The following is a 25,597-nucleotide window of genomic DNA, read 5'->3' on the forward strand; positions in this document are numbered from 1 at the left end:
ACATGGACGAGTTGGTGGATGATGACATGGGTGACCAAAATCCTGCCTTACTGAGTAGAAGAATGCCTGTGTGGATGGTTGGAAGGCTGATGGGTAGAACCGTGTTAAGGGTGGGTGGAAGGACAGGTGGTTGGATGCTTGGGTGAACTGATACCTGCAGGGGTGATTTCTTGAATGTATGGGTGGATAGAGGAAAGTTTTGGTAGAAAAATGGATGGGTGGACGGACAAAGGGTTGGATGGATGGATGGATGGACAAAAGGAATGGTGAATGTTTGGATGGACCTGTGGATGTTAATGCCGGGCATTGTGCCCTCTCTATTACAGCTGCAGCCGAGCCAGAGGAACCACCATCCCAGCCCATCCTGGGCGAGCTGACGGCCTCCCACGTCAGCCCCGACTCTGTCCAGCTGGAGTGGAGCGTCCCCGAGGGCACCTTTGACTCCTTCACGGTGCAGTACAAGGATGCAGAAGGCCAGCCCCAGGTGCTGCCCGTGGACGGAGGTTCCCGCACGGTGACGGTGCCTGGGCTGTCACCGTCGCGCCGCTACAAGTTCAACCTGTACGGGGTGTGGGGTCGGAAACGTCTGGGCCCCGTCTCCACTGACACCGTCACCGGTGAGTGGGTCTGTGGGCCCCATCTGTGCCCCCTTGGTGCCCTGGGTATGGAGCAGGAAAGGAGCTGGGTCTGGGTCTGTCCTGATCCCCTGGGGCCTTGTGGGAACTGGGAACATCTCTTGGGTGCTGCCGGGGTTAGAGGGAAGGGAGCATGGAAGATTGGAGGAGGGAGGGAAATGTGGATGGATGGATAGATGGATGGAGGGATGGGCAGGTGTCTAATTGCTTCCCTGAGGAGATGGATAGATGGAAGCTTGGTTTAGTTCATCCGTGAATGGATGGATGAATTGATCAAAGGACGGATGGATGGATGGATGGATTAGTAGATGGACGAACATTTGTATGAGTCTGGCTAACTGAGGGATTGACAGGTGGTTCGAACGCTTGGATGGACACATTGTTAGATGGCAGTGTGGAAGGGTGGATGCATGGAGGGGTCCTGGCGGCCTTTGTTGGTTGTCTGCCTGGTCAGAGGAGTGAGTGGTTTCATGCTTTGATGCTTCAAGAGCGGAACAGACTCAAGGACCAATTGGGGGAGAAATTCTTATAGAAAGGGATGTAATGCAAATAGGGAGGGACAGGGTTTTTTTGGTGGAATGGACAGACGGATGTTTGGGTGGTTTGATGGATGGATGATTAGGTGAGTGTGTGGCTGGATGGTGGACTGGATGGTTGATTGTATGTGTGGATGGATGGGTTGGTGGGTGCATGGATGGACATGTGGATGTTAATGCCGGGCATTGTGCCCTCTCTGTTGCAGCTGCAGCCGAGCCAGAGGAACCACCATCCCAGCCCATCCTGGGCGAGCTGACGGCCTCCCACGTCAGCCCCGACTCTGTCCAGCTGGAGTGGAGCGTCCCCGAGGGCACCTTTGACTCCTTCACGGTGCAGTACAAGGATGCAGAAGGCCAGCCCCAGGTGCTGCCCGTGGATGGAGGTTCCCGCACGGTGACGGTGCCTGGGCTGTCACCGTCGCGCCGCTACAAGTTCAACCTGTACGGGGTGTGGGGTCGGAAACGTCTGGGCCCCGTCTCCACTGATGCTGTCACAGGTGAGGGTATCTGTGGGCTCCATTTGGGTTGGTGGGTTTGGAATGTGGCAGGAACAGGTCCACGTGGGGCATCTCTTGGGTATTGACTGTTGCATAGACATAGGTATGGGAGCAGGCAAGAGAGTGAGAGGGAGGGCTGGATAGATGGACAGACGGATGGATGGATAAGCAGGTGGAGGGATATCTGTGTGTCTGATGGTTGGGTGATGGGTGTTTTGAATGGAGGCAAATAAGGATGGTTGTGTGCGTCGATCGATGTTTGGATGCAGGGTTGGATGGACGGATGGTTTCTTGTCCAGATCGATAGAAGAAGGTGGGTGGGAAGATGAGTGGTTGGATGGATGTCTGGAAACATGAATGCACAGAAGGTGAAATATCTGGCTGACTGCTTGTGTGGAGAGATGGAGAGCTGAATGGGTGGAGGGTTGCATGAATGAATGTTGCAGGAGATGGAAGTATGAATGTTGAGAGGGACGGATGGATGGATGAATGGATGCATGGATGGATGGATGGCTGAATGGAGAGATCGACACGTGGGTGGGTGGCTAAAAAGATGGGTGGAGGGATGAATGCATTGCTAAGAAGCCAAGCGATAACTGGAGAGACTGGTGGGGTGGCAAAAGGCTCTGCTGGTGGTTGGTTGGCTGACTGATAGCATGCCCTGATATATCGAAGATTGTTCATGCAAATGGGTGATGGAGGCCTGGGTGGCGGCATGGACAAAGAGCTGGAGAGATGAATGGTTGGTTGGACTGGATGGTGGGTAGACAATCAGCTAGTTGGATGGAAAGGTGGATGGATGGATGGATGGATGGATGGATGGATGGATGGATGTTTGCAGGGATGTGTGGTAATTTATGCCGGGCATTGTGCTCTCTCTGTTGCAGCTGCAGCCAAGCCAGAGGAGGAACCACCATCGCAGCCCATCCTGGGCGAGCTGACGGCCTCCCACGTCAGCCCCGACTCTGTCCAGCTGGAGTGGAGCGTCCCCGAGGGCACCTTTGACTCCTTCACGGTGCAGTACAAGGATGCAGAAGGCCAGCCCCAGGTGCTGCCCGTGGACGGAGGTTCCCGCACGGTGACGGTGCCTGGGCTGTCACCGTCGCGCCGCTACAAGTTCAACCTGTACGGGGTGTGGGGTCGGAAACGTCTGGGCCCCGTCTCCACTGACGCTGTCACAGGTGAGTGGGGCCACAGGACCATCCATGGCTCCTTGGAGTGCTGGGTTTGGAGTCTGGCAGGACGTTGGGCAGGGCCCATGGAAGATCCTTCACTCGTCTGGGAATTGGGAACTTCTCTTGGGGGTACTGTTGCTTGGTGGCTGGGTGGTGGGACGGGTGCAGGCAGGGCTGAAGGCGGTAAGGGAGGAGGAGCGAAAGGCAAGCCTGGAGAGAGGTAGCGTTGTGGTACGGGTGCTTGGATGAGTGTTTTGCTCGTTGGGTGAGGAGACGGTTGGATGGATGGATGGATAGTTGGATAGTTGGATGGATGATGGTGTGTGGTTGGTTAATAGGTTTATTGCATGGCTAGATGATGGAACAGATGGTTGCCTGCGTGGGTGGGTGTTTTGATGGAAGGGTGAGTCATAGGATGGTTGGATAGAGGAATTAATTCAAGGATAGATGGATGGAATCGCGCAGGGAGAAATGGTGACTGGATGGATGGAAGCACGGATGTTAGGATGGAGAAACGGAGGGAGGGAAGGTTGCATGGAGAGATAGGCAAAGGGGTTGGTGGGTGCATGGAAGGAGTGATGAAGACATGGACGAGTTGGTGGATGATGACATGGGTGACCAAAATCCTGCCTTACTGAGTAGAAGAATGCCTGTGTGGATGGTTGGAAGGCTGATGGGTAGAACCGTGTTAAGGGTGGGTGGAAGGACAGGTGGTTGGATGCTTGGGTGAACTGATACCTGCAGGGGTGATTTCTTGAATGTATGGGTGGATAGAGGAAAGTTTTGGCAGAAAAATGGATGGGTGGACGGACAAAGGGTTGGATGGATGGATGGATGGACAAAAGGAATGGTGAATGTTTGGATGGACCTGTGGATGTTAATGCCGGGCATTGTGCCCTCTCTGTTGCAGCTGCAGCCGAGCCAGAGGAACCACCATCCCAGCCCATCCTGGGCGAGCTGACGGCCTCCCACGTCAGCCCCGACTCTGTCCAGCTGGAGTGGAGCGTCCCCGAGGGCACCTTTGACTCCTTCACGGTGCAGTACAAGGATGCAGAAGGCCAGCCCCAGGTGCTGCCCGTGGATGGAGGTTCCCGCACGGTGACGGTGCCTGGGCTGTCACCGTCGCGCCGCTACAAGTTCAACCTGTACGGGGTGTGGGGTCGGAAACGTCTGGGCCCCGTCTCCACTGACGCTGTCACAGGTGAGTTGGGCTGTTGGACCATCCATGCACCCAATGGGTTGCTGGGTTTTGAGTGTTCAAGAGCTGGGGTAGGGCCCATGGAAGACACTTGGCTCATCTGGGAAATGAGAACTTCTCTTTGGGGGTGTTGCTTGATGGCTGGATGGTGGGACGGGTGCAGGCAGGGTTGAAGGCGGTAAGGGAGGGGGAGAGAAAGGTGAGCCTGGAGGGAGGGAGTGCTGTGGTAGGGGTTCTTGGATGAGTGTGTGGCTTGTTGTGTGAAGAGATTTATATATGGATAGATGAATCTTTGGAGGGATGTGTGGAGGTTTATGCCAGGCATTGTGCCCTGTGTGTTGCAGCTGCAGCTGAGCCGGAGGAAGAACCACCACAATCGCCTCAACTAGGCAAGCTCACGGCCTCCCATGTCACCCCTGACTCTGTCCAGCTGGAGTGGAGCGTCCCCGAGGGCACCTTTGACTCCTTCACGGTGCAGTACAAGGATGCAGAAGGCCAGCCCCAGGTGCTGCCCGTGGACGGAGGTTCCCGCACGGTGACGGTGCCTGGGCTGTCACCGTCGCGCCGCTACAAGTTCAACCTGTACGGGGTGTGGGGTCGGAAACGTCTGGGTCCCATCTCTACTGATGCTGTCACAGGTGAGGGTACTTGTGGGCTCCAGCTATATCCCCTTTGGAACTGGGTTTGTTGTGGGGCAGGAGCTGGGAAAGGATCTGCCCTGGATGTGTTTGGCCTCTTGTGAAATGGGAACACCTCTTGGGTGCTGCCTGGGTTGCAGAGATGGGAGTGTGCAAGATTGGAGGGAGGGAGGGACAGAGTAATGGATGCACGGATGGATGGATGGAAGCATAGGCGTGCAGAGGACGGATGGATCGATGATGAGATTGATAGATAACTGATTACATAAAAGATGGAGGGAGCATTGGGTGGATGAATGTTTGTTTTCTTGTTGGATGGGTGGATGAATGGATGTTCCTCTCTCCATTGCACCCCTAGCTCCCGAAGAAGAGAAGCCACCATCGCAGCCCCGCCTGGGCGAACTCACAGCCTCCCACGTCACTCCTGACTCCATCCAGCTGGAGTGGAGCGTCCCCGAAGGCACCTTTGACTCCTTCACGGTGCAGTACAGGGATGCACAAGGCCAGCCTGAGTCACTGCTTGTGGACGGTGGTTCCCGCACAGTGACTGTGGCTGGGCTGTCACCGTCGCGCCGCTACAATTTCTACCTATACGGGCTGTTGGGGCAGAAACCTGTGGGTCCCATCTCCCTTGACACCATCACAGGTGAGGGAGTGTGCTGGATCCATTCTTGTCACCCTTGTGCTCTGGGTTTGGAATTTGTCAGGCGGTTGGGCAGGGCCCATTGAAGATCCTTGGCTCATCTGGCAAATGGGAACATCTCTTGGGGGCTGACTGGAGGATGGACGGAGGAATGGGAGCACACAAACTTGGAGGGATGGAGGGATAGGTTAATAGAAGAATGTTTGTTGGATGGTTGGATGGATGGAAGGTTGGGTGGAGGGGTTAGTGGATGGAAGGTTGGGTGGGTGGACGGATGGAGAAAGGAAGAGATGGATGGATGGATGGATGGGAGCATGCAAGGTTGAAGGGATTGGACGATATTGATGGATGGGTGGTTTATAGGGTGGATGAATGGACACGGATGGAGGCAGGGTGGGATGGATGGATTGATGGATGGATGGGTGGTTGAATGGACAGATAAAAGCACATTAAGGATGAATGGATTGTTAGAGGAACGTTTGGTTGATTGTTGAACAGCTGGCTGGCTGGCTGGTTGGATTTATCTTTATGCCCTGCATTGTGTCCTCTCCATTGCAGCCCCAGGTCCAAAAAAAGAGAAGCCACCATCCCAGCCCCGCCTTGGCGAGCTGACAGCCCCTCATGTCACCCCCAACTCCGTCCAGCTGGAGTGGAGTGTCCCCGAGGGCACCTTTGACTCCTTCGTGGTGCAGTACAAGGATGCACGAGGCCAGCCCCAGGTGCTGCCCGTGGATGGAGGTTCCCGCACGGTGACGGTGCCTGGGCTGTCACCGTCGCGCCGCTACAAGTTCAACTTGTACGGGGTGTGGGGTCGGAAACATCTGGGCCCCGTCTCCACTGACACCGTCACAGGTGAGGACATCTGTGGACGATTTCTGTGTCCCCTTTGGGTGCTGGTTTTGGGGTGGTGGCAGGTGGTTGGGAAGGGCTTATGCTGGTCCCTTGGGTCTTGTGGGAACTGGGAACATCCCTTGGGTGCTAACAAGGGTGTGGGTGATGGGCTGAGTGCATGCAAGTTTGGAGGGTTGGGTGGATGGATGGACGGATGGATGGATGGAAGGATGGATGGAAGTTGCTTCTATGCTGTTGTGGCTATTTTGATGACTGGATGGATCCTTGGCTGGCTGGATCCACGGACCTGTGAGAAATTGGACCAAATTCTTGCCACTACATGCGGGATCAATGGAAGGATGGGAGCATGAAGGTTGGAGGGATAGAGGGACAGACTGATGGATGTGTGGAGAATGGATGGATGGATGGATGTTTGGTTGGTTGAATGGGTGGATGGACTGAAGGTTAGTTGGCTGGACAGATGGATAGACAATGGAGGGTTGTATGGATGATTGGATGGATGGAAGGATGGATGGACAGTTGGGTAGACTCATGTAGTCAGGGACAGAGGAACGTGTGAGTAGATGGAAGGGAACATGGCTGGGTGGGCAACGTCTGGAGGAGTTGCAGCATTGCGGGGATATATATTGACTGGGTTGTTGGATGGATGGAAGGTTGGATGGATGGAAGGTTGGATGGATGGAAGGTTGGATGGATGGATGGTTGGATGGATGGATGGTTGGATGGATGGTTGGATGGATGGTTGGATGGATGGATGGTTGGATGGATAGGCAGTTTTATGGATGGAGGGCTGGTTGGATGGTTGGAAAGCTGGTGGGTGGTTTGATGGAGGGAGACATGGTTGGATGGAAGGATGGTTGGATGGATGGTTGCACAGTTGGACGTATGGAGGGATGGTTGGATGGGTGGGTGGGTGGTTGCTGGCTGGACAGTTGGATGGTTGGTTTGATGGTTGTTGGACAGTTGATGGTTGGATGGTTGATTCTTGATGGTTGGATGGTTTTACAGTTGATGGTTGGACAGTTGATGGTTGGATGGCTAGACAGTTGCTGGCTGGACACCTGGATGGTTGGTTGGAGCGATGGTGTGTTGGCATCCTGGGTGGGGTGTCTCTGGTGGGGAGAGTCCCCTGGGGGCTGTGGTGGGGGACCCTGGGGTGCTACGGGGGGGGGATCTGGGGGTGGGAGGAGTCCATGGGAGTTTCTGTGGGGTTGGTGGTCAGAGTGGGGGTGTCCAAAGAGAGGTTCCTGGAAGTGTAGGTGAAGGGAAGCCAGTGGGTGGGTCCTTGGGGGGCTGGGGGGTGGGTTGTGGGTGTCAACAGCCATGCCCCTCCCCCACGCAGGTGCCCCAGGGACCCTCTGGGTGGGGACTGTATGGCCCCGCAGTGCCAGGCTGCACTGGGCACCCCCCCACACTCCCCTCGATGGCTATGACCTTGTCTACGGCCCCCCCGGAGGACCCCAGAAGGTAACACCCCCTCCCAAAGCACCCTGAAACCCCATAACCCCCCTGGAGACCCCAATAATCCTTGTGGGACCCCAATACACCCCCCCAGACTGCAATAACTCCTTGGAGACCCTGATCCCCTGTGTGGACCCCAACTTTCCTTGTAGGACCCCAGTAGCCCCCCCAGGGACCCCATTAACCCCTTGGGACCCCAATACCACCCAGCTGCACCCCAATATCCCATGTGGGATCTCCAATACTCCCTTAGAGCATGCCAGTGCCCCCTCCAAGAGCTAAATAAGCCCCTGAGGACCCCAGTAACGACCCGGGGACCCCAATAACACCTGAGGGATCCCAATATTCCTTGTGGGACCCCAATACCAACCCAAGGACCCCAATAACCCCTTGGGGACCCCAATATTCCTTGTAGGACCCCAATAACACCCAAGGGACCCCAATAACACCTGAGGGATCCCAATATTCCTTGTGGGACCCCAATACCAACGCAAGGACCCCAATAACCCCTTGGGGACCCCAATATTCCTTTTAGGACCCCAATAACCCCTCTGGGACCCCAATATCCCCCTGTGCACCCCAATATCTCTTGTGGGACCCCTAATACTCCCTTAGGGCACCCCAATATCCCCCTGGGACCTCAATAAAACCCTGAGGACCCCAATAATTCCCAGGGGACCCCAGTAATGCCTTGGGGGACCCCAATACTCGTCTGTGCCCCCTCAGACACTGCGACTGCCCCCCGAGGCATCGTCCCATCAGCTGTGGGGCCTGGAGCCAGCAGGGCGCTATGGGGTGCAGCTGTGGGGCCGGCAGGGGGACACCCCCCTCACCCCCCTGGAGACCACCTTTGACACCCGTGAGCCAGAGGCCTGGGTCCCTGGGTGGGGAGCACCCAGAGGCCTGGGTCCCTGGGAGGCAGGGGGGAGTGTTGGGTCATTGGGGGGGGGCACCCAGACACCTAGGTCCTTGGGTGGGGGGGGTGCTGGGTCAATGGGTGGGGGGGCACCCGGGTCAATGGGTGGGGGGGCACCCGGGTCCCTGGGTGGGTGGGGGAGTGCTGGGTCATTGGGTGGGGGGTGCCTAGGTCCCTGGGTGGTGGGGGCCTCAGTCATTGGGTGGGGGGCACCCAGATGCCTGGGTCCCTGGGTGGTGTGGGGCTGGGTCACTGGGTGGGGGGCACCCAGACGCCTGGGTCCCCAGATGTCTCCAGGGCGCCTTAGGGGTCCCTGGATGCCTGAGTCCCCACAACCCCTGTCCCCCCCTCCACCCCCCAGCTCCCCTCCCCCACCCGCACCCCCGGGACTGTGCCGAGGAGCAGCTGAATGGGCCGGGCCCTTCGCGTGAGACCCTCATCTTCCTCGGGGGAGACCCCGGGAGACCTCTGCGTGTCTTCTGTGACATGGAGACCGATGGCGGTGGATGGCTGGTGGGGGAACTGTGGGGAACGGGGAGGGGCTGGGGGACACTGGGAGGGGCTGGGGAGCACTGGGAGAGGTTAGGGGCTTCTATGTGGGGTGATTTATGGGGGGAAATGGGGGTCTTGGGGGGCACTGAGGGGGTCTTGAGGACAACAGGAGGACCGGGGAGCACTGGGAGGCACTGGGAGAGGCTGGGGCACTTCTACAGGGGGGCTATTGGGGGGATATAGGGGGTTATGTGGGGGGAAATGGGTGGTCTTGTGGGGCAATGGGGGGTCCTGGGGGGCATTGAGGGGTCTGGTGGGGAACTGGGGGGCACTGGGAGGGGCTGGGGGGGTCATGTGGGGGATTATTGGGGGGAAAAGGGGAGTTTGGGGGGGCAGTGTGGGGACTGGGGGTCACTGAGGGAAACTGGGAGGCACTGGAAGGGGCTGGGGGAGGTTATGGGGTGTATCGGGGGGTTTTATGGGGGGTTGGGGGGGCCTTGGAGCTCAATGGGCATCCTGGGGGGCACTGGGGGGGTCTGGGGAGAAATGGGGGGCTCAGGGGGGGTCAGTGGTGGGTGTTGGGCCCCCCCGACCGACCCCCAACCCCCCCCCCCCAAGGTGTTCCAGCGCCGCCAGGACGGGGGCACCGATTTCTGGCGGGGGTGGGACGCCTACGCCCACGGCTTTGGCAACGTCACCGGGGAGTTCTGGCTGGGTGAGGATCCAGGCGTCCGGGTGGGGGGGACCCAGGAGTTTGGGGGGGGACCCAGAAATCTGGGTGGGCTTGGGTGGGTGACCAAAAGGGGAACCCAGGTGTCCAGGGTGGGGACCCAGGCATCTGGGTGGGTGATGGGGGTGGGACCCAGGTGTCTGGGTGGTCCTGGGTGGATCTTTGGAGGGCACCTAGGCATCTGGGTGGGCTTGGGTGGGTGACCAGGGAGGGACCCAGGCATTTGGGTGGTCCTGGGTGGACCCTGGGGAGGAGACCCAGGCAGCCAGGTGAGCCCCAGGGAAGGACCCAGGCGTCCAGGCATGGGGACCCAGGAGTTTGGGGGGGACCCAGGCATCCGGAGGGGAACCCAGGCATCTGGGTGGACTTGGATGGGTGACCAAAGGGGGAACCCAGGTGTCTGGGGGGGACCCAGGCTTCTGGGTGGGTGACTGGGGGGACCCAGGGGTCCAAGTGGTCCTGGGTGGGTCTTTGGACAGGACGTAGGCATCTGGGTGGGCTTGGATGGGTGACCAGGGATCTGGGGAGGGGGACTCAGGTGTCCAGGCGGTGGCGGAGGCTGAATGCGGGTATGGGGGTGCAGGTAATGAGGCGCTGCACGCGCTGACGGCGGGGACCCCCACGGAGCTGCGGGTGGATCTCCGCACCCCACAAGACGCCGCCTTCGCCCACTACCGTGACTTTGCCATCGCTGGCCCTGAGGACCATTACCGCCTCCACCTCGGCGCCTACAGCGGCACTGCTGGTATAGGGGGTCTTGGGGGGGTCCTGGGTGGTCTTGGGGGGTCCTGGAGGAGTCCTGGGGGGTCCTGGAGGGGTCTTGGGGCGGTCCTAAGTGGTGCTGGGGGGGGTCTTGGGGGTCCTGAGTGGTCTTGGGGTGGTTCTGGAGGGGTCCTGGGGGGTCCTGGAGGAGTTTTGGGGGTCCTGAGTGGTCCTGGGGAGCACTTGGGGGGGGACCTGAGTGGTCTTGGGGGGGCCTTGGGGTGGTCCTGGAGGGATCCTGGGGGCGTCCTGGAGGAGTTTTGGGGGATCTTGGGGTGTCTTGGGGTGGTCCCGGAGGGGTCTTGCAGGGGTTCTGAGTGGTCTTGAGGGGGTCCTGAGGGGTCTCATGGGGTCCTGAGTGCTGTTGGGGAGGTCTTGGGGGATCCTGGAGGAGTCTTGGGGGTCCTCAGTGGTCTTGGGGAGGTCTTTGGGGGGTCCTGGGGCATCCTGAGTGGTCTTGGGGGGGTTCCTGGAGGGGTCTTGGGGGGTCCTGGAGGAGTCCTGGAGGCATCTTGGGGGGTCCTGAGTGGTCTTGGGGGGATTCTGGAGGGGTCTTGGGCATCATTTGGCCTATGAAGGGGGTCCTAGGGGGGAATATTCAGGGTCTCTTGGCCTATGGGGGGGGGGGGTGGGAGGGTCTTGGGGTGTCCTGGAGACGTCCTGGAGTGGTTCTGGTGGGTCCTGAGTAGTCTTGGGGAGGTCCTGGAGGGGTCTTGGGGGTCTTGGGCATCCCTTGGCACATGAAGGGGGTATTGGGGGCAAATATTTGGGGTCTTTTGCCCTATGCGGGGGGTGTGTGTGTGTGTCTTGGGGGATCCTGGGGGGGGTCTTATGGGGTCCGGGGGGGGCCTAAGAGGGTCTTGGGGGTCCCTTGGTCCATGAAGAGGGTCCCTGAGAGGATCTTGGGGGGTTCTGAAGGGGGACCCTGAGGGGGTCTTGGGGGTCTCCAGCCCTGGGGGTGGGGTCCCTGGTGGCTTCTGGGGGGGGGTCTTAGGGGTCTCTGGACCATGTGGGGGTTCCTGGGAAGGGGTGTCTTGGGGGGGTCTCAGGGGTCTCCTGGGGTCTCTAGGGAGGTGTCTTGGGGGTCTCTTGGCCCTGGGGGTCCCTGGGGGATTCCTGGGGGGGTCTGGGCATCTCCAGGTCATGGGGGGGGCCCTGGAGGGGTCTGACAGGGTCTGAGGGGGGGTCCCTGGGTGGTCACTGGGGGGGTTCATGGGGTGCCCCTGGGGGTCCCTTGGCCTTGGGCAATCCTAGGGGTCCCTGGGGGGGTCCCTGAGGATCGGGGGGAGTCTCTGGGGGGATCTTGGGGGTTGTTGGGGGGTCCAGTGGGGTCCCCTGACTGGGGGGATCCCTAGGGGTCTGATGGGCTCTGAGGGGGGGGTCCCTGGTGGGTCCCTGGGAGTCTGACAGGCTCGGGGGGGGGTGTCCTTCGGGGGGTTCCCTGGGGGGGTCCCTGGAGTTCTGATGGGGGGGTCCCAGGGGGTCTAATGGGCTCTGAGGGGGGGTCCCTGGTGGGGGTCCCTGGGTTCCCTGGGGTGTCCCTGGAGATCTGACAGGCTCTGAGGAGGGGTTCCTGGGGGGGGGGGAGGGTCCCTGGGGGTCCCTGGAGGTCTGACGGGGGGGTCCCGCAGGGGACGCGCTCTCCTACCATGCCGGCAGCCCCTTCTCCACGCGGGACCGGGACCCCCGGGGCCGCCCCCGTCCCTGCGCCGTCGCCTACACGGGGGCCTGGTGGTACCACAACTGCCACTACGCCAACCTCAACGGGCGCTATGGGATGCCCCACCACCACCAGGCACGCTATAGGGGCCGGGGTTACCTATAGGGGGCCATAGGGGGTGACTAGAGGGGGCTGATGAGGCCAGAGTGGGGTTGATGGTGGATATAGGGGGTCTATAGGGGCCATAGAGGGTGTATCAGGGCCATAATATGATCTAGGGGCCATGGGGGACCTATAGGGGCCATGGGGACCTATAGGGAGCCGTAAGGGGCAACTAGGGGGGGGGTGTGGGGCCAGGGTGGGGTTGATGGGGGCTATAGGCAGCCAGAATGGGGTCTATAGCAGCCTATAAGGGGCAAGTAGTTGAAGCCTATGGGTCCAGAATGCAGTTAATGGGGGCTATAGGGACCACAAGGCAGTCTATAGGAGCCATAATAGGGTCTATAGGGGCCACAGGGGGCCTATAGGGGTCGGGGGACCTATAGGAGGCCATAGGGGGTGACTGGAGGAGGCCGATGGGGCCCGAGTGCAGTTAATGGGGGCTGTAGGGAGCCAAAATGGGGTCTATAGGGGCCATAGGGGGGCTACAGCAGCCACAGGGGACCTATAAGAGCCAGGGAGCACCTATAGGGGGCTATAGGGGGCAACTAGAGGGGGCCTATGGGGCCAGAGTGCAGTTGATGGGGTCTATAGGGGTCATAGAGGGCAACTGGGGGGGCCAAGAAGGGCCATAGAGGGACCTAAAGGGGACATAAGGGGGTCAAAGAGGGGCATGGCAGGGCTATAGGGACCATATTGGGGTCTGTAGGGGCCATAGTGGTGCTATAGGAGCTGTGGGGGATCTGTAGGGGTCATAATGGCATCTATAGGGAGGCCTATAGGGTCCATAATGGACTCTATAGGGGCAAAGGAGGGAACTATAGGTGCCACCAGGGGCCTAAAGCAGCCACAGGGTGGGTCTACTGGGACTACAGGGGAGCTATATGGGCCATAGGGAGGCCTCTAGGGGCATCCAGGTGTCTAAAGGGGCCATGGAGGAGGCCTGCAGGGGCATACAGGCACCTATAGGGGCTATATGGGGGTCTATAAGGGGCAATAGAGAGGCCGTAGGGGCTATATGAGCCATACAGGGGTCTTTATGGAGGGTTTGCAGGGGGACACAGATGTTTGTAGGGGCCCACAGGGGGGTCTATAGGGGCGTATGGGGGCGGGCTATATGGGGATCTATAGGGGACATGGGGGGTCCTATGGAGGTCACAGAGGGGCCTATAACAGGGCTATAGTGACTACAGGAAGTTCTGTAGGGGCTATGGAGGAGGGCCTTCTGTGGAGGGATCTATACGGGCACTATGGAGCACAGGACCCCTATGGCACTGCCCGCAGCAGCAGTGGGTACCTATGGGGACCATAGGGGTGCTAAGAGGACCCTGGGGCAGGGGTGAGCACTGCACCCCTATGGGTGACCGGGGCCCAATGAGGGTCCTAGGGGGGCTATGCGGGGCACATGGCCACATGCCCTATAGGTTCCATAGGGCCCAAGACCCTATAGAACCTAGCCCCAGATCCCCTCTGTCTGGCCATGGGGCCCTTATAGGAGTGATAGGGCCTGGGGCAGGGGAGGGGGGGTGTTCTCTAGGGCCCCTATAGGGATCTATAGGATCTATAGGGTGCCTATAGGGTACCTATAGGGCCTGATGGACAACCCCCCTCCCCCCCGGCTCTCCCCAGGGCATCAACTGGTTTCCCTGGAAAGGCTTCGAGTTCTCCGTCCCCTTCACCGAGATGAAGCTGCGGCCGCAGCGCGACTGAGGGGACCCAGGCGTCCGGGGGGGACCCAGGCGTCTGGGGGGGGCACCCAGGAAAGAGGCGGGACTTGTGGGGGGAGGGTCAGAGGTGAACCTTTTATGGGAGGGGGTAATAAAAGGTGCCTGGAACCCCCACCCCCTGGTGAACCCGGGCGTCCGGGGGGGGACCCAGGTGTCCAGGGACACAGGCAGCAGGAGGACCCGGTCATCTGGACCTGCAGGCAGCCCCAGGAGTCCAGGCAGTGGACCAGGGTGTCCAGGGGTGCAGGCAGCTGCAGGCACGGGTGCAGGCAGCCCCAAACAGCCCCAGGCAGCCAGGGCTGCAGGCAGCCAGGGCTTGCGGGCAGCAGGCAGCCCCAGAGAGCCAGGAGTGCAGGCAGCAGGCAGTCCCAGGTGTCCAGGGATGCAGGCAGCCTCAGACAGTGAGAGGTGCAGGCAGCTCCAGGCAGACAGGAGTGCAGGCAGCAGGCAGCCCTAGGTGTCCAGGAGTGCAGGCAGCAGACAGCCAGGGGGTGCAGGCAGAAGGCAGCCAGGAGTGCAGGCAGCCACAGGTGTCCAGGAGTGCAGGCAGCCCCAGACAGCCAGGGGTGCAGGCAGCTGCAGGCAGCCGGGGTGCAGGCAGCCCCACGCAGCCAGGAGTGCAGGCAGCAGGCAGCCCCAGACAGCCAGGGGTGCAGGCAGCAGGCAGCTAGTAGTGCAGGCAGCAGGCAGCCCCAGACAGCCAGGGGTGCAGGCAGCTGCAGGCAGCCGGGGTGCAGGCAGCCCCACGCAGCCAGGAGTGCAGGCAGCAGACAGCCAGGGGGTGCAGGCAGAAGGCAGCCAGGAGTGCAGGCAGCCACAGGTGTCCAGGAGTGCAGGCAGCCCCAGACAGCCAGGGGTGCAGGCAGCTGCAGGCAGCCGGGGTGCAGGCAGCCCCACGCAGCCAGGAGTGCAGGCAGCAGGCAGCCCCAGACAGCCAGGGGTGCAGGCAGCTAGTAGTGCAGGCAGCAGGCAGCCCCAGGTGTCCAGGGGTGCAGGCAGCAGGCGGCCAGGGGTGCAGGCAGCAGGCAGGCACAGGAGTACCAGGCTGCTGCCAGGCCCCTGTGCTCAGTTAGGCAGGGGGCTGGCAGGGCACCATGCGGACGCGGAAGGGCGGGCAGCGCAGGACGGTGCCCGCTGACACCTCCAGGCAGGGCAGGACCCCCGGGGCGGGGGGTTCCAGGCGGAATTCCTGCAGGATCCGACCCAGGAAGACGAAGAGCTCGGCCCGCGCCAGCCCTTCCCCCAGGCAGGATCGGGCCCCGCAGCCGAAGGGCACCAGCGCCCGCCAAGGAGCCCCCGGAACCAGGAACCGCTCTGGGGGGGCAAGGGGGGTCAAGGGACCCAGGCGTCTGGGAGGGGACTCACCCCAAGGGGTCAGGGGACCCAGGTGTCCAGGGAGGGGACCCAGGCGTTTGGGACGGGACCCCCCTACTGGGTCAGGGGACCTCCGTACTGGGTCAGGGGTCCCAGGCATCCAGGGAGGGGACCCAGGTGATCAGGAGGAGACCCAGGCATTTGGGGAGGGGACCCAGGCATTCAGTAGGGGACCCAGGCATTTGGGGAAGGGGACCCACCCACATCGGGGTTCAGGGGACCCACCCCAAGGGGTTTAAGGGACCCAGGTGTCCAGGGAGGGGACCCAGGCATTTGGGAGGAGGGACCCAGGTGTTTGGGGAGGGGACCCACCCCAAGGAGTTTAGGGGACCCAGGCATTCAGGGAGGGGACCCAGGCATTTGGGGAGGGGATGCAGGCATCAAGGAGGGGACCCACCCGCATAGGGGTCAAGGGACCCACCCCAAGGGGTTTAGGGGACCCAAACAGTCAGGACAAAGCCACCCACACAGGTCAGGGGACCCACGTGTCTGGGAAGGGACCCACCCCAAGGGGTTCAGGGGACCTAGGTGTTCAGGAGGGGACCCAGGCATTTAGGGGGGGGACCCACCCCAAGGGGTCAGGGCGCCCAGGAATTTGAGGAGGGGACCTACCCCAAGGGGTCAGGGGACCCAGGCATTTGGGAAAGGGACCCACCCACATCGGGGTTTAGGGGACGCACCCCAAGGGGTTTAGGGGACCCAGGTGTCCGGGAGGAAGCCACCCACACAGGGGGTAGGGGACCCAGGCGTCTGGGAGGGGACGGACCCCAAGGGATTCAGGGGATCCTGGCGTCCAGGGGGGACCCCAATGTCCGGGCGTACCGGGCAGGAAAGCCTCGGGGTGGTGCCAGGTGTCAGGGTCCTGCTGGGCAGCCAGGAGGTTGGGGATCAGGATGGAGCCGGCCGGCACTGGGATGCCCCCGACACTGGGAGGAGACAGCGGGGTGTTGGGATGTACTGGGATCTTCTGGGCTCTGTTGGGGTCTACTGGGACTTGCTGGGGTCTACTGGGATCTATTGGGGTCTACTGGGGCCTGTTGGGCCCTCTGGAGCATACTGGGGTCTATTGGGGCCTACTGGGCTCTGCTGGGGCCTACTGGGGCCTAGTGGGATCTACTGGGCCCTAATGGGATCTATTGGGGTCTAGTGGGGCCTGTTGGGTCCTCTTGAGCCTACTGGGGCCTACTGGGACTTACTGTGGCCTACTGGGGTCTGCTGGGGCCTAGTGGGATCTACTGGGCCCTAATGGGATCTGTGGGGTCTACTGGGGCCTGTTGGGATCTCTTGAGCCTACTGGGTTCTATTGGACACTACTGGGGTATACTGGGGCCTACTGGGACCTGCTGAGGCCTACTAGGACCTCCTTGAGCCTACCGGGGCCTACTGGGACTTACTGTGGCCTACTGGGGTCTGCTGGGGCCTAGTGGGATCTACTGGGCCCTAATGGGATCTGTGGGGTCTACTGGGGCCTGTTGGGCCCTCTGGAGCCTCCTGGGGCCTGCTGGGATCTCTTGAGCCTACTGGGTTCTATTGGACACTACTGGGATATACTGGGGCCTACTGGGACCTGCTGAGGCCTACTAGGACCTCCTTGAGCCTACCGGGGCCTACTGCAGTCTATCGGGGTTTACTGAGACTTGCCTACTGGGAGTTACTGGGATGTACTAGAGTACGCTGGGGCCTGCTGGGGTCCACTAGGCTCTGCTGGGCCCTACTGGGGTTTACTGGGACATACTGGGCTCTACTGAGGTCTTCTGGGGCCCACTGGAGCATGCCGAGACCTGCTGGGATCTACTGGGATCTACTGGGTTCCGCTGACATCTTCTGGGTCCTGCTGGGATATACTGGGGCATACTGGGACGTACTGGGATCTGCTGGGGTGTACTAGGGCCTGCTGGCACCTACTGGGCTCTGCTGGGGCTACTGGGGTCTACTAGGACCTATTGGGGCTTACTGGGGCCTACTGGGTTCTGCTGGGGTCTATTGGGGTCTACTGGGTTCTGCTGGGGTCTGTTGGGGTCTACTGGGACCTACTGGGGTCTACTGGGGCTTACTGGGGCCTACGGGGCCCTACTGAGGATGCCTGCACTGGTCCGTACTGATCTATACTGGTTCATACTGGTCTACACTGGTGCAAAACACTGATACACTTTGGTGCACAGTGCTGCAACCTGATGCCCAGCGGTCTGTAGTGGTTCATGCTGGTTCATACTAGTCCACAACCATCTGTACTGGTCCATACCGGTTTCTACCGGCCGTACCTGGTGTGGCGGCGGGCGCAGTGGGGCAGGGCCAGCGGGGCAGGGGGCCGGAGGCGCAGGGTCTCGGTGACGGTGGCGTGGAGGAGGGGCAGGCGTCCGGTGTCACCCGCCTGGGGGGTCCCGGTGGGACCCAGCTCCTGCCAGAGCTCCGCCCGCAGCCGCTCCTGCAGCTGGGGGACACGTGTGTCACACACGTGTCACACACGTGCCACCTGCAGGGCACCGCCTCCTGGGGTGACACGTGTGTCATGGGGTATGGGGAGGTGGGTCCCACCCCGGAGGACACCCAGTGCCAAGGTGGGGGGGACATAAATGGGACCAAGGAGCCGTGTGGGGACATGGATATGGGTGTGACACGCGTGTGGCACCTCGGGGCGGTGCAGGGGGATGGCGATGGCCACAGGGGTCACACAGGACACGTGTGGGGACACGGGACTCCTTGGGGACACACATGGGGACACGTGTGGGGACACAGACATGGCTGTGACGTGTGTGGCACCTTGGGGTGGTGCAGGGCGACAACGATGGCCATGGGGAGGGGGACACTGGGAACACAGATGACACATGTGGGTACACGGGACCCCTTGGGGGCATATGTGGGGACTTGAGGACACGGGTGGGGACACGGACAGGGGTGTGACACATATGTGGCACTGCGGGGTGGTGCAGGGGGATGGCAATGGCCACAGGGAGGGGACACTGGAGACATGTAGGACACGTGTGGGGACACAGGCCCCCTGGGGGACACCCATGGGGACTTGAGGACACAGGCAAGGACACAGACACAGCTGTGACACGCGTGTGGCACCTCAGGGCGGTGCAGCAGGAAGGCGACGGCCCAGGCCAGGGCTGCAGCCGTGGTCTCGGTGCCCCCGATGAAGAGATCGACCAGGGCCATGTGGAGGCGGGGGGGGCTCAGGGGCCCCCCCTGGACGCCGGGGTCCCTTCCCTGCAGTGCCGCCAGAACCGTGTCCCCGGGGGGGGATGGGCACTCCTGCGGGAACACGTGTCATTCCCTCCCGGATACCTGGGTGTCCCCCCCCCACGCATCCCCCCCGACCTCATGCCGTCGGATCTGGGCCTCCACGAAGGCGTCACGGAGCTCGACGAGGCGCAGCAGCTCCCGCAGCCCCGGGTTGGGGAGGACCTGGGACATATGGATCCCATAGGGACTCCCCTCAGCGCCTCCCCCCCCCTTGCCCTATAACTCCCATCAGGCCCATAGAAACCCCATAGTTCCTCTCCCCCCTGGGCTGTATAGACCCTATAGGCCACCCTCCCAGACCATATAGACCCTCCCCACAGTCCTATAGATTCCCCCAGCCCCATATAGACCATATAACCCTCCCCGGGCCATATAGACCCTAAAACACATGCCCACACCCCTATATAGATCATCCCAGCCCCGCAAGACCCCCATAACCGCCCCTCCCAACCCCATACAGCCTCCCCATGTAGAACACCCATCTCCCTATAGAACCTATACCCTCAGCCCCTCCTACACCTTATACATCTCCCCCCAGCCCATATAAGCACCTCCCCAGCCCCATATAGACCCTATAACACCCCCACAGCTCCAAATAGACCATACACACCCTCCCCAGGGCCATATAGCCCCTCCCCAGTCCCCTATAGACCCTATAAGACCCCTCCCAGGGCCATAGAGCCCCTCCCCAGCCCCATATAGCCCCTCCCCAACCCCATATAGACCCCTCCGAGATGCCACATAGGTCCTAGAAACCCTCTCCCCACCCCATATGGACCCTATAAACCCCCTTCCTAGCCCCACATCCTCACCCTCAGCCCCATATAGCCCCTATAGGGCCTGGCCCCATGGCCGAGCTCACCCGTAGAGCCGGGAGCAGGTCGAGGACCCGCACGCTGAACCTGCCCCACACCTCCAGCAGCTCCACCACGCAGCGGGTGAAGGCCCGCACCTCCAGCTCGGGGGGCATCTGGGGGGGGGGGGGGGCAATGCCTGGGTCCCCCCAGAACCTAAACAGACACACCCCCCCCTAAAGTCCCCCTCGGTCCCCTCCCAAAATCCTGGGTCCCCCCCAGAACTCCTCGGGGTCCCCCCCAGAACTCTTAAGTGTCCCCCCCCCAAATCCTGGGTTGTCCCCCCCCCGGGTGTCTGGGTCCCCTCTCAGCCACCTGGGTCCCCCCAAAACTCCTCGGTCCTCCCCCCAACTCCTTGGTTCCCCCCCCCCCGAACTCCTGGGTTCCCCCAAACTCCTGGTTCCCCCCCCTGACACCTGGGAGTCCCCCCCAAACTCCTGGGTCCCCCCAGAACCCAAACAACTCCCCCCCTCCAAAGACACAGCCCCGAACTCCTGCCCTCCCCGCAGATGCTTGGGGGGGTTCCCCCCAAAATTCCTGGGTCCCCCCAAACTCCTGGGTCCCCCCCCTCGAACTCCTGGGTGTCCCCCCCCTCGGTGTGACACCTGGGTCCCCTACCAGCTCCCCGAAGAGGAGGTGCCCGATGGTGCTGCAGGTGTAGAAGGAGAAAACCTCAAAGGGATCCAGGGGGGCCCCCCCGTGGGAACGCAGCTCCTGGAGGGGGGGTGGGTGGGTGTCAGAAGGGGGTTTTGGGGTTCCCGGAGGGTATTGGGGGACCCCAAGGGGGTACTGGGGTCCCTTAAGGGGGTTTTGGGGTGTCCTAAGGGGATATGGGGGGGTTTGGAGTCCCTAAGGGGTTTGGGGGGGGGGCAAGGGGGTTTGGGGGGACCGTCCCAGGAGGTCTTTCGGGGACTCTAAGCGAGTTTTGGGGTGTCCTAGTGGGATAGCAGGGATCCCTAAGGGGTCCAGGGGGCCCCCCATGTGGGAGCATAGCTTTGGGGGGGGGGAGGAGAGGTCTCCGGGGGGATATTGGGGGGCCCTAAGGGGGGTTTTGGGGTCCCTGAAGGAGTTTTAGGGTGTCCCAGGGAGATATAAGGAGGTTTTGGGGTCTCCATGGGTGGTATTGGGGGTCCTAAGTGGGTTTTGGGGGTCCCAAGGGGGGATTGGGGTCCCCAGAGGGGATATTGAGGTGTGCTAGGGGGATGGGGGGGGCACTAAGGGGATTTGGGGGGGCTCTAAAGGAATTTGGAGGGAGCCCTAAGGGGATTTTGGGGTCTCTTAAGAGGGTTTTGGGGTGTCTGAGGGGGATGGGAGGGCCTCTAAGGGTGATTTCAGGGTGTAGAATTTCGGGGTGCAGGGGGATTTTGGGGGTGCAGGGTTTCAGGGTGCAGGGGCAGGGTTGGGGTGGGGGGTTTTGGGGTGCAGGTGGTTTCTGGGGTGCAGGGTTGGTTTGGGGTGTGGGGGAGGGTTGGGGTGCAGAGGGACTTTGGGGGGCTGGTTTTTTGGGGTGCGGGGGGTTTGGGGTGCAGGGGTGGGGTTGGGGTGCGGGATTTTTGGGGGTGCAGGGCGGGTTGGGGTGCAGGGGTGGGGTTGGGATGTGGTTTATTTGGGGTGCAGGGGGTTGGGGTGCAGGGGGGCTTTGAGGTGCGGGTTTTCTGGGGGGTGGGGGGTTTGGGGTGCAGGGGTGGGGTTGGGGTGTGGGATTTTTGGGGGTGCAGGGCGGGTTGGGGTGCAGGGGTGGGGTTGGGATGTGGTTTATTTGGGGTGCAGGGGGGCTTTGAGGTGCGGGTTTTCTGGGGGGTGGGGGGTTTGGGGTGGGGTTGGGGTGCAGGGGGGGTTTGGGGTGCGGATTTTTTGGGGTGCAGGGTTTTTTGAGGTGTGGGGTTTTTTGGGGTGCTGGGGGTTGGGGTGCGGGGGGGCTTTGGGGAGTGGAGTTTTTGGGGTGCAGGGGGGGGGGGTTGGGGTGCTCACCGCGCAGAGGGCCCCCGCCTGCCGCCGCAGGAGGGGCCGGAGTCGCCCCCCCGCCCGGGCCAGCGCCCCCCGCGTCACCCCCCGCTGTCGCCGCCAGCCCGGGGTGGCCGCTCCCAGCGCCAGGTCCCGGCCCCCCCGCGACACCAGCCCCCCTGGGGGGGGGGACACGACACCCCGAGTTAGGGGCACCCCGGGGAGCCCCCAGCAACCCCCCCCCCAGCACCCATAGATTCCCCCCCTACACCCCATAGGGACCCCCCCAGCCCCATAGGGACCCCCCCCCCCCATCCATGAATCCCCCCTCCCAGCCCCATGGCCCCCCCACCCCATAGGGCCCTGCCCCATAGCCCCCCCCCCAGCCCCCATAGGGAGCCCCCCCGAACCCACAGACCCCTCCCAGCCCCATAAAACCCTCCACCCCATAGGCCCCCCCCCCCCCCCCGCCCCATACCCTCCCACAGCCCCATAACCCCCCCGCAGCCCCACAGGATCCCCCCACCCCATAACCCCCCCCAGCCCCATAGCCCCCCCCATAACCCCCCCAGCCCCATAGGATCCCCCCACCCCATATCGCCCCCCCCAGCCCCATAAACCCTCCCACCCCATAGCCCCCCCCACCCCATACGCCCCCCCCAGCCCCATAGCGCCCCCCATACCCCCCCCCCAGCCCCATAGCCCCCCCCCATACCCAGGTAACTTGGGGGTCGCTCCAGCCAGTCCCCCAGTGCCGGGCCAGCGCCTCCCGGATGGTTCCCACCGAGCTCAGCACCAGCAGGTCTGGGGGGGGGGGGAAGAAAGTGGGGGGCTAGGGGGGGACCCCAAAACTAGGGGGACCCCAAAAGTAGGGGGGGACCCAAGAACGGAGGGGGGGAGGACGGTTGGGGAGTCCTGGGGGGAGGTTGGGGTTCCCAAGGGGTAATTTTGGGGGGGGAGTCAAGGGGAGGGGGGGGAGTTTTGGGGGGCCAGGGGCAGGTTTGGGGGTTCAGGGGGATTTTGGAGTCTGGAAGTGGGCGAGGTCAGGGTCCCGGGGCAGGATTTGGGGGGGGGGGGGGGTCAAGGTGGGGTTGGGGGGGCTGTTTGGGGGTCCCAGTGGCAGGTTTGGGGGTTCGGGGGGGGGTCAAGGTGGGTGGGCATTTTGGGGGGACTCAGGGGGAGGGTTTTGGCGTGCCAGGGGCAGGTTTGGGGGAGGCCAAGGTGGGGGGGGGGCAGTTTTGGGGTCCCAGGGGCAGTTTTGGGGGTTCAGGGGCATTTTGGGGTCCCTAAGGGGTGGGGGGGGAGCATCTGGGGGTCCCCAAAGGGTAAGTTGGGGGTTGGAGGGGGGACCAAGGGCAGGTTTGGGGGCTCGGGGAGGGTCAAGGGGGGGGCAGGTTTGGGGATCCCAGGGACAGGTTTGGGGGTTGGGGGGGGGTCAAGGGTTTTGGGGTTCCCAGGGGCAGGTTTGGGGGTTGGGGGGGTCAAGGGTTTTGGGGTTCCCAGGGGCAGGTTTTGGGGGGGTCAGGGTGGGGGGGCCAGGTTTGGGGTTCCCAGGGGCAGGTTTGGGGGTTGGGGGGGGTCAAGGGTTTTGGGGTTCCCAGGGGCAGGTTTGGGGGGGGTCAGGGTGGGGGGGGGCCAGTTTTGGGGTTCCCAGGGGCAGGTTTGGGGGTTGGGGGGGGTCAAGGGTTTTGGGGTTCCCAGGGGCAGGTTTGGGGGTTGGGGGGGGGTCAAGGGTTTTGGGGTTCCCAGGGGCAGTTTTGGGGGGGGTCAGGGTGGGGGGGCCAGGTTTGGGGTTCCCAGGGGCAGGTTTGTGGGTTGGGGGGGGGTCAAGGGTTTTGGGGTTCCCAGGGGCAGGTTTGGGGGTTGGGGGGGGGGTCAAGGGTTTTGGGGTTCCCAGGGGCAGTTTTGGGGGGGGTCAGGGTGGGGGGGCTAGGTTTGGGGTTCCCAGGGGCAGGTTTGGGGGGGTTGGGGGGGGGGCAGTTTTGGGGTTCCCAGGGGCAGGTTTGGGGGGGGGGTCAGGGTGGGGGGGCCAGTTTTGGGGTTCCCAGGGGCAGGTTTGGGGGGGGGTCAGGGTGGGGGGGCCAGTTTTGGGGTTCCCAGGGGCAGGGGTTCCGGGTGGAGGGGGTGTCAGTTTTGGGGTGCTCTTCCCCCCCCCCCCAACTCACCGCGCCCCCCCAGGCGCATGCGCAGGACGGGCCCGTGCCGGCGGGCGAGGCGGCGGAGGTGCAGCGCCCCCTGCGGGTGGAGCAGGTGCAGCGCCCCGCCCCGCGGGCCCCGCCCCTCGCCCGGCCCCGCCCCTCGCCTTCGCCCCGCCCCCAGCAGCACCAGCAGCACCAGCAGCGCCAACACCAGCGCGGCCGCCATCGCCGGGGGGGGGGGGAATCCCGGAGGAGCCCCTATATTGAGGGGAACCGGGAAGCCACGCCCCCTTGAAGCCGCACCCACTTGAAGCCACGCCCCCCAGCCACGCCTCCCCATCACTCCCTCGCTACCCCCAGCCCCCCCAAACTGCACCCTGAGGGAATGGGGCCCCAATTCCCCCCCCCACACCCATGGGACCCCCCCCAGCACCCTGGGGACCCCCCCGGGTCGCCTTCCTTGCACCCATAGGACCCCCCCCCAGCACCCATAGGACCCCCCCAGATGTCTCCCCCAGCACCCACGGGGTCCCCCCAGCAGCTCTGGGACCCTCCCCAGCTCCCACTGGCATCCTAAAGACCCCCCCAGCACCCATAGGACCCCCCAGAGGTCCTCCCAGCACCCACGCTCCCCCCCCCCCCCCAGCACCCATAGGACCCCCCCCCCAGCACCCATGACATCACCCTGGGCACCCTTTTCACTCATGGCCCCCCCCGAGCACCCATGAGACCCCCTCCCCAGCACCCATAGGACCACTGAGCACCCATGGCACCACCCTGAGCCCCCTTCCTCGCACCCATGGGCCCCCCCCAGATGTCCCCCAGGCACCCATGGGACCCCCCAGCACCCATGGCACCACCCTGAGCCCCCTTCCTCACACTCATGACCCCCCCAGCACCCATACGACTCCCCCAGATGCCCCCCCCAGCACCCCCTCAGCTCTCCCCCCAGGACCCATCATGCCCACTCCCCCCCCCCAACAGCAGCCCCCCCCAAGGGCCGGGGTTCACCAACACACATTTATTGGGGTGCCCGCAGTGGGGGGGGGTCCCTCAGACACCCCCCCCAGGCACCAGGTCAGCTGCAGGTCCTTGGGGTAGAGGGTGACACGGGGGTGTGCAGGGTGCAGAGGTGAGTGTCCTTCAGCACCCATGGGGCCCCCCCAGCACCCCCCTCAGATGTCTCCCCCAGCACCCAGGAGACCCGCCCAGCACTTCTGGGACCCTCCCCAGCCCTCACTGGCATCCTGAAGACACCCCCCCCCCCCGGCACCCATGGGACTCCCCCAGGTGTCCCCCCAGCACCCATGGGCCCCCCCCCAGCACCCATAGGCCCCCCTCAGATGTCCCCCCAGCACCCATGGGCCCCCCCAGCACCTGTAGGACCCCCCCCAGCACCCATGGCACCAACCCAGTCTCCCTTCCTTTCACTCATGACCCCCCCCCAGCACCCATAGGCCCCCCCCAGATGTCTCCCCAGCACCCATGGGCCCCCCCAGCACCCATGGCACCAACCCAGTCTCCCTTCCTTTCACTCATGACCCCCCCCAGCACCCATAGGCCCCCCCAGATGTCCCCCCAGCACCCGTAGGACCCCCCCCAGCACCCATGGCACCAACCCAGTCTCCCTTCCTTTCACTCATGACCCCCCCCCAGCACCCATAGGCCCCCCCCAGATGTCCCCCCAGCACCCATGGGCCCCCCCAGCACCCATGGCACCAACCCAGTCTCCCTTCCTTTCACTCATGACCCCCCCCCCAGCACCCATGGCCCCCCCCAGCACCCATGGCACCAACCCAGTCTCCCTTCCTTTCACTCATGACCCCCCCCCCAGCACCCATAGCCCCCCCCCAGATGTCCCCCCAGCACCCATGGGCCCCCCCAGCACCCATGGCACCAACCCAGTCTCCCTTCCTTTCACCCATGGCCCCCCCCAGCACCCATAAGACCCCCTCGGATG

At 62.8% G+C, this 25,597-nt stretch overlaps 2 protein-coding genes across 2 annotated transcripts in view; one reads left to right on the top strand and one right to left on the bottom strand.

The window, feature by feature from the left end:
• The window catches only part of TNXB (tenascin XB), a 58,808-nt gene extending 44,619 nt beyond the window's left edge, over window positions 1–14,189 (top strand). Inside the window, exons 28-41 of the mRNA XM_075019301.1 lie at window positions 327–617; window positions 1,378–1,668; window positions 2,556–2,849; window positions 3,754–4,044; window positions 4,386–4,679; window positions 5,038–5,325; window positions 5,881–6,174; window positions 7,517–7,641; window positions 8,362–8,494; window positions 8,913–9,064; window positions 9,662–9,758; window positions 10,357–10,518; window positions 12,167–12,330; window positions 13,984–14,189. Coding sequence (XP_074875402.1) covers window positions 327–617; window positions 1,378–1,668; window positions 2,556–2,849; window positions 3,754–4,044; window positions 4,386–4,679; window positions 5,038–5,325; window positions 5,881–6,174; window positions 7,517–7,641; window positions 8,362–8,494; window positions 8,913–9,064; window positions 9,662–9,758; window positions 10,357–10,518; window positions 12,167–12,330; window positions 13,984–14,064 — 2,957 coding nt within the window. The 3' untranslated portion in view covers window positions 14,065–14,189. The remainder of the gene's footprint in view (window positions 1–326; window positions 618–1,377; window positions 1,669–2,555; window positions 2,850–3,753; window positions 4,045–4,385; window positions 4,680–5,037; window positions 5,326–5,880; window positions 6,175–7,516; window positions 7,642–8,361; window positions 8,495–8,912; window positions 9,065–9,661; window positions 9,759–10,356; window positions 10,519–12,166; window positions 12,331–13,983) is intronic.
• An 819-nt stretch (window positions 14,190–15,008) lies between these two features.
• CYP21A2 (cytochrome P450 family 21 subfamily A member 2) lies at window positions 15,009–23,863 on the bottom strand. Its single transcript, XM_075019016.1, is given in 11 exon segments — window positions 15,009–15,395; window positions 16,278–16,381; window positions 17,717–17,886; window positions 18,525–18,710; window positions 18,777–18,863; window positions 19,564–19,671; window positions 20,174–20,269; window positions 21,527–21,678; window positions 22,215–22,247; window positions 22,250–22,303; window positions 23,665–23,863. Coding segments are annotated over 11 exon segments (1,434 nt in total). The 3' UTR covers window positions 15,009–15,150.
• Between the last annotated feature and the right edge of the window lie 1,734 nt (window positions 23,864–25,597).

This window comes from Buteo buteo, chromosome 32, assembly GCF_964188355.1.
Source record: "Buteo buteo chromosome 32, bButBut1.hap1.1, whole genome shotgun sequence".
NCBI classification, from domain to species: Eukaryota; Metazoa; Chordata; class Aves; order Accipitriformes; family Accipitridae; genus Buteo; species Buteo buteo.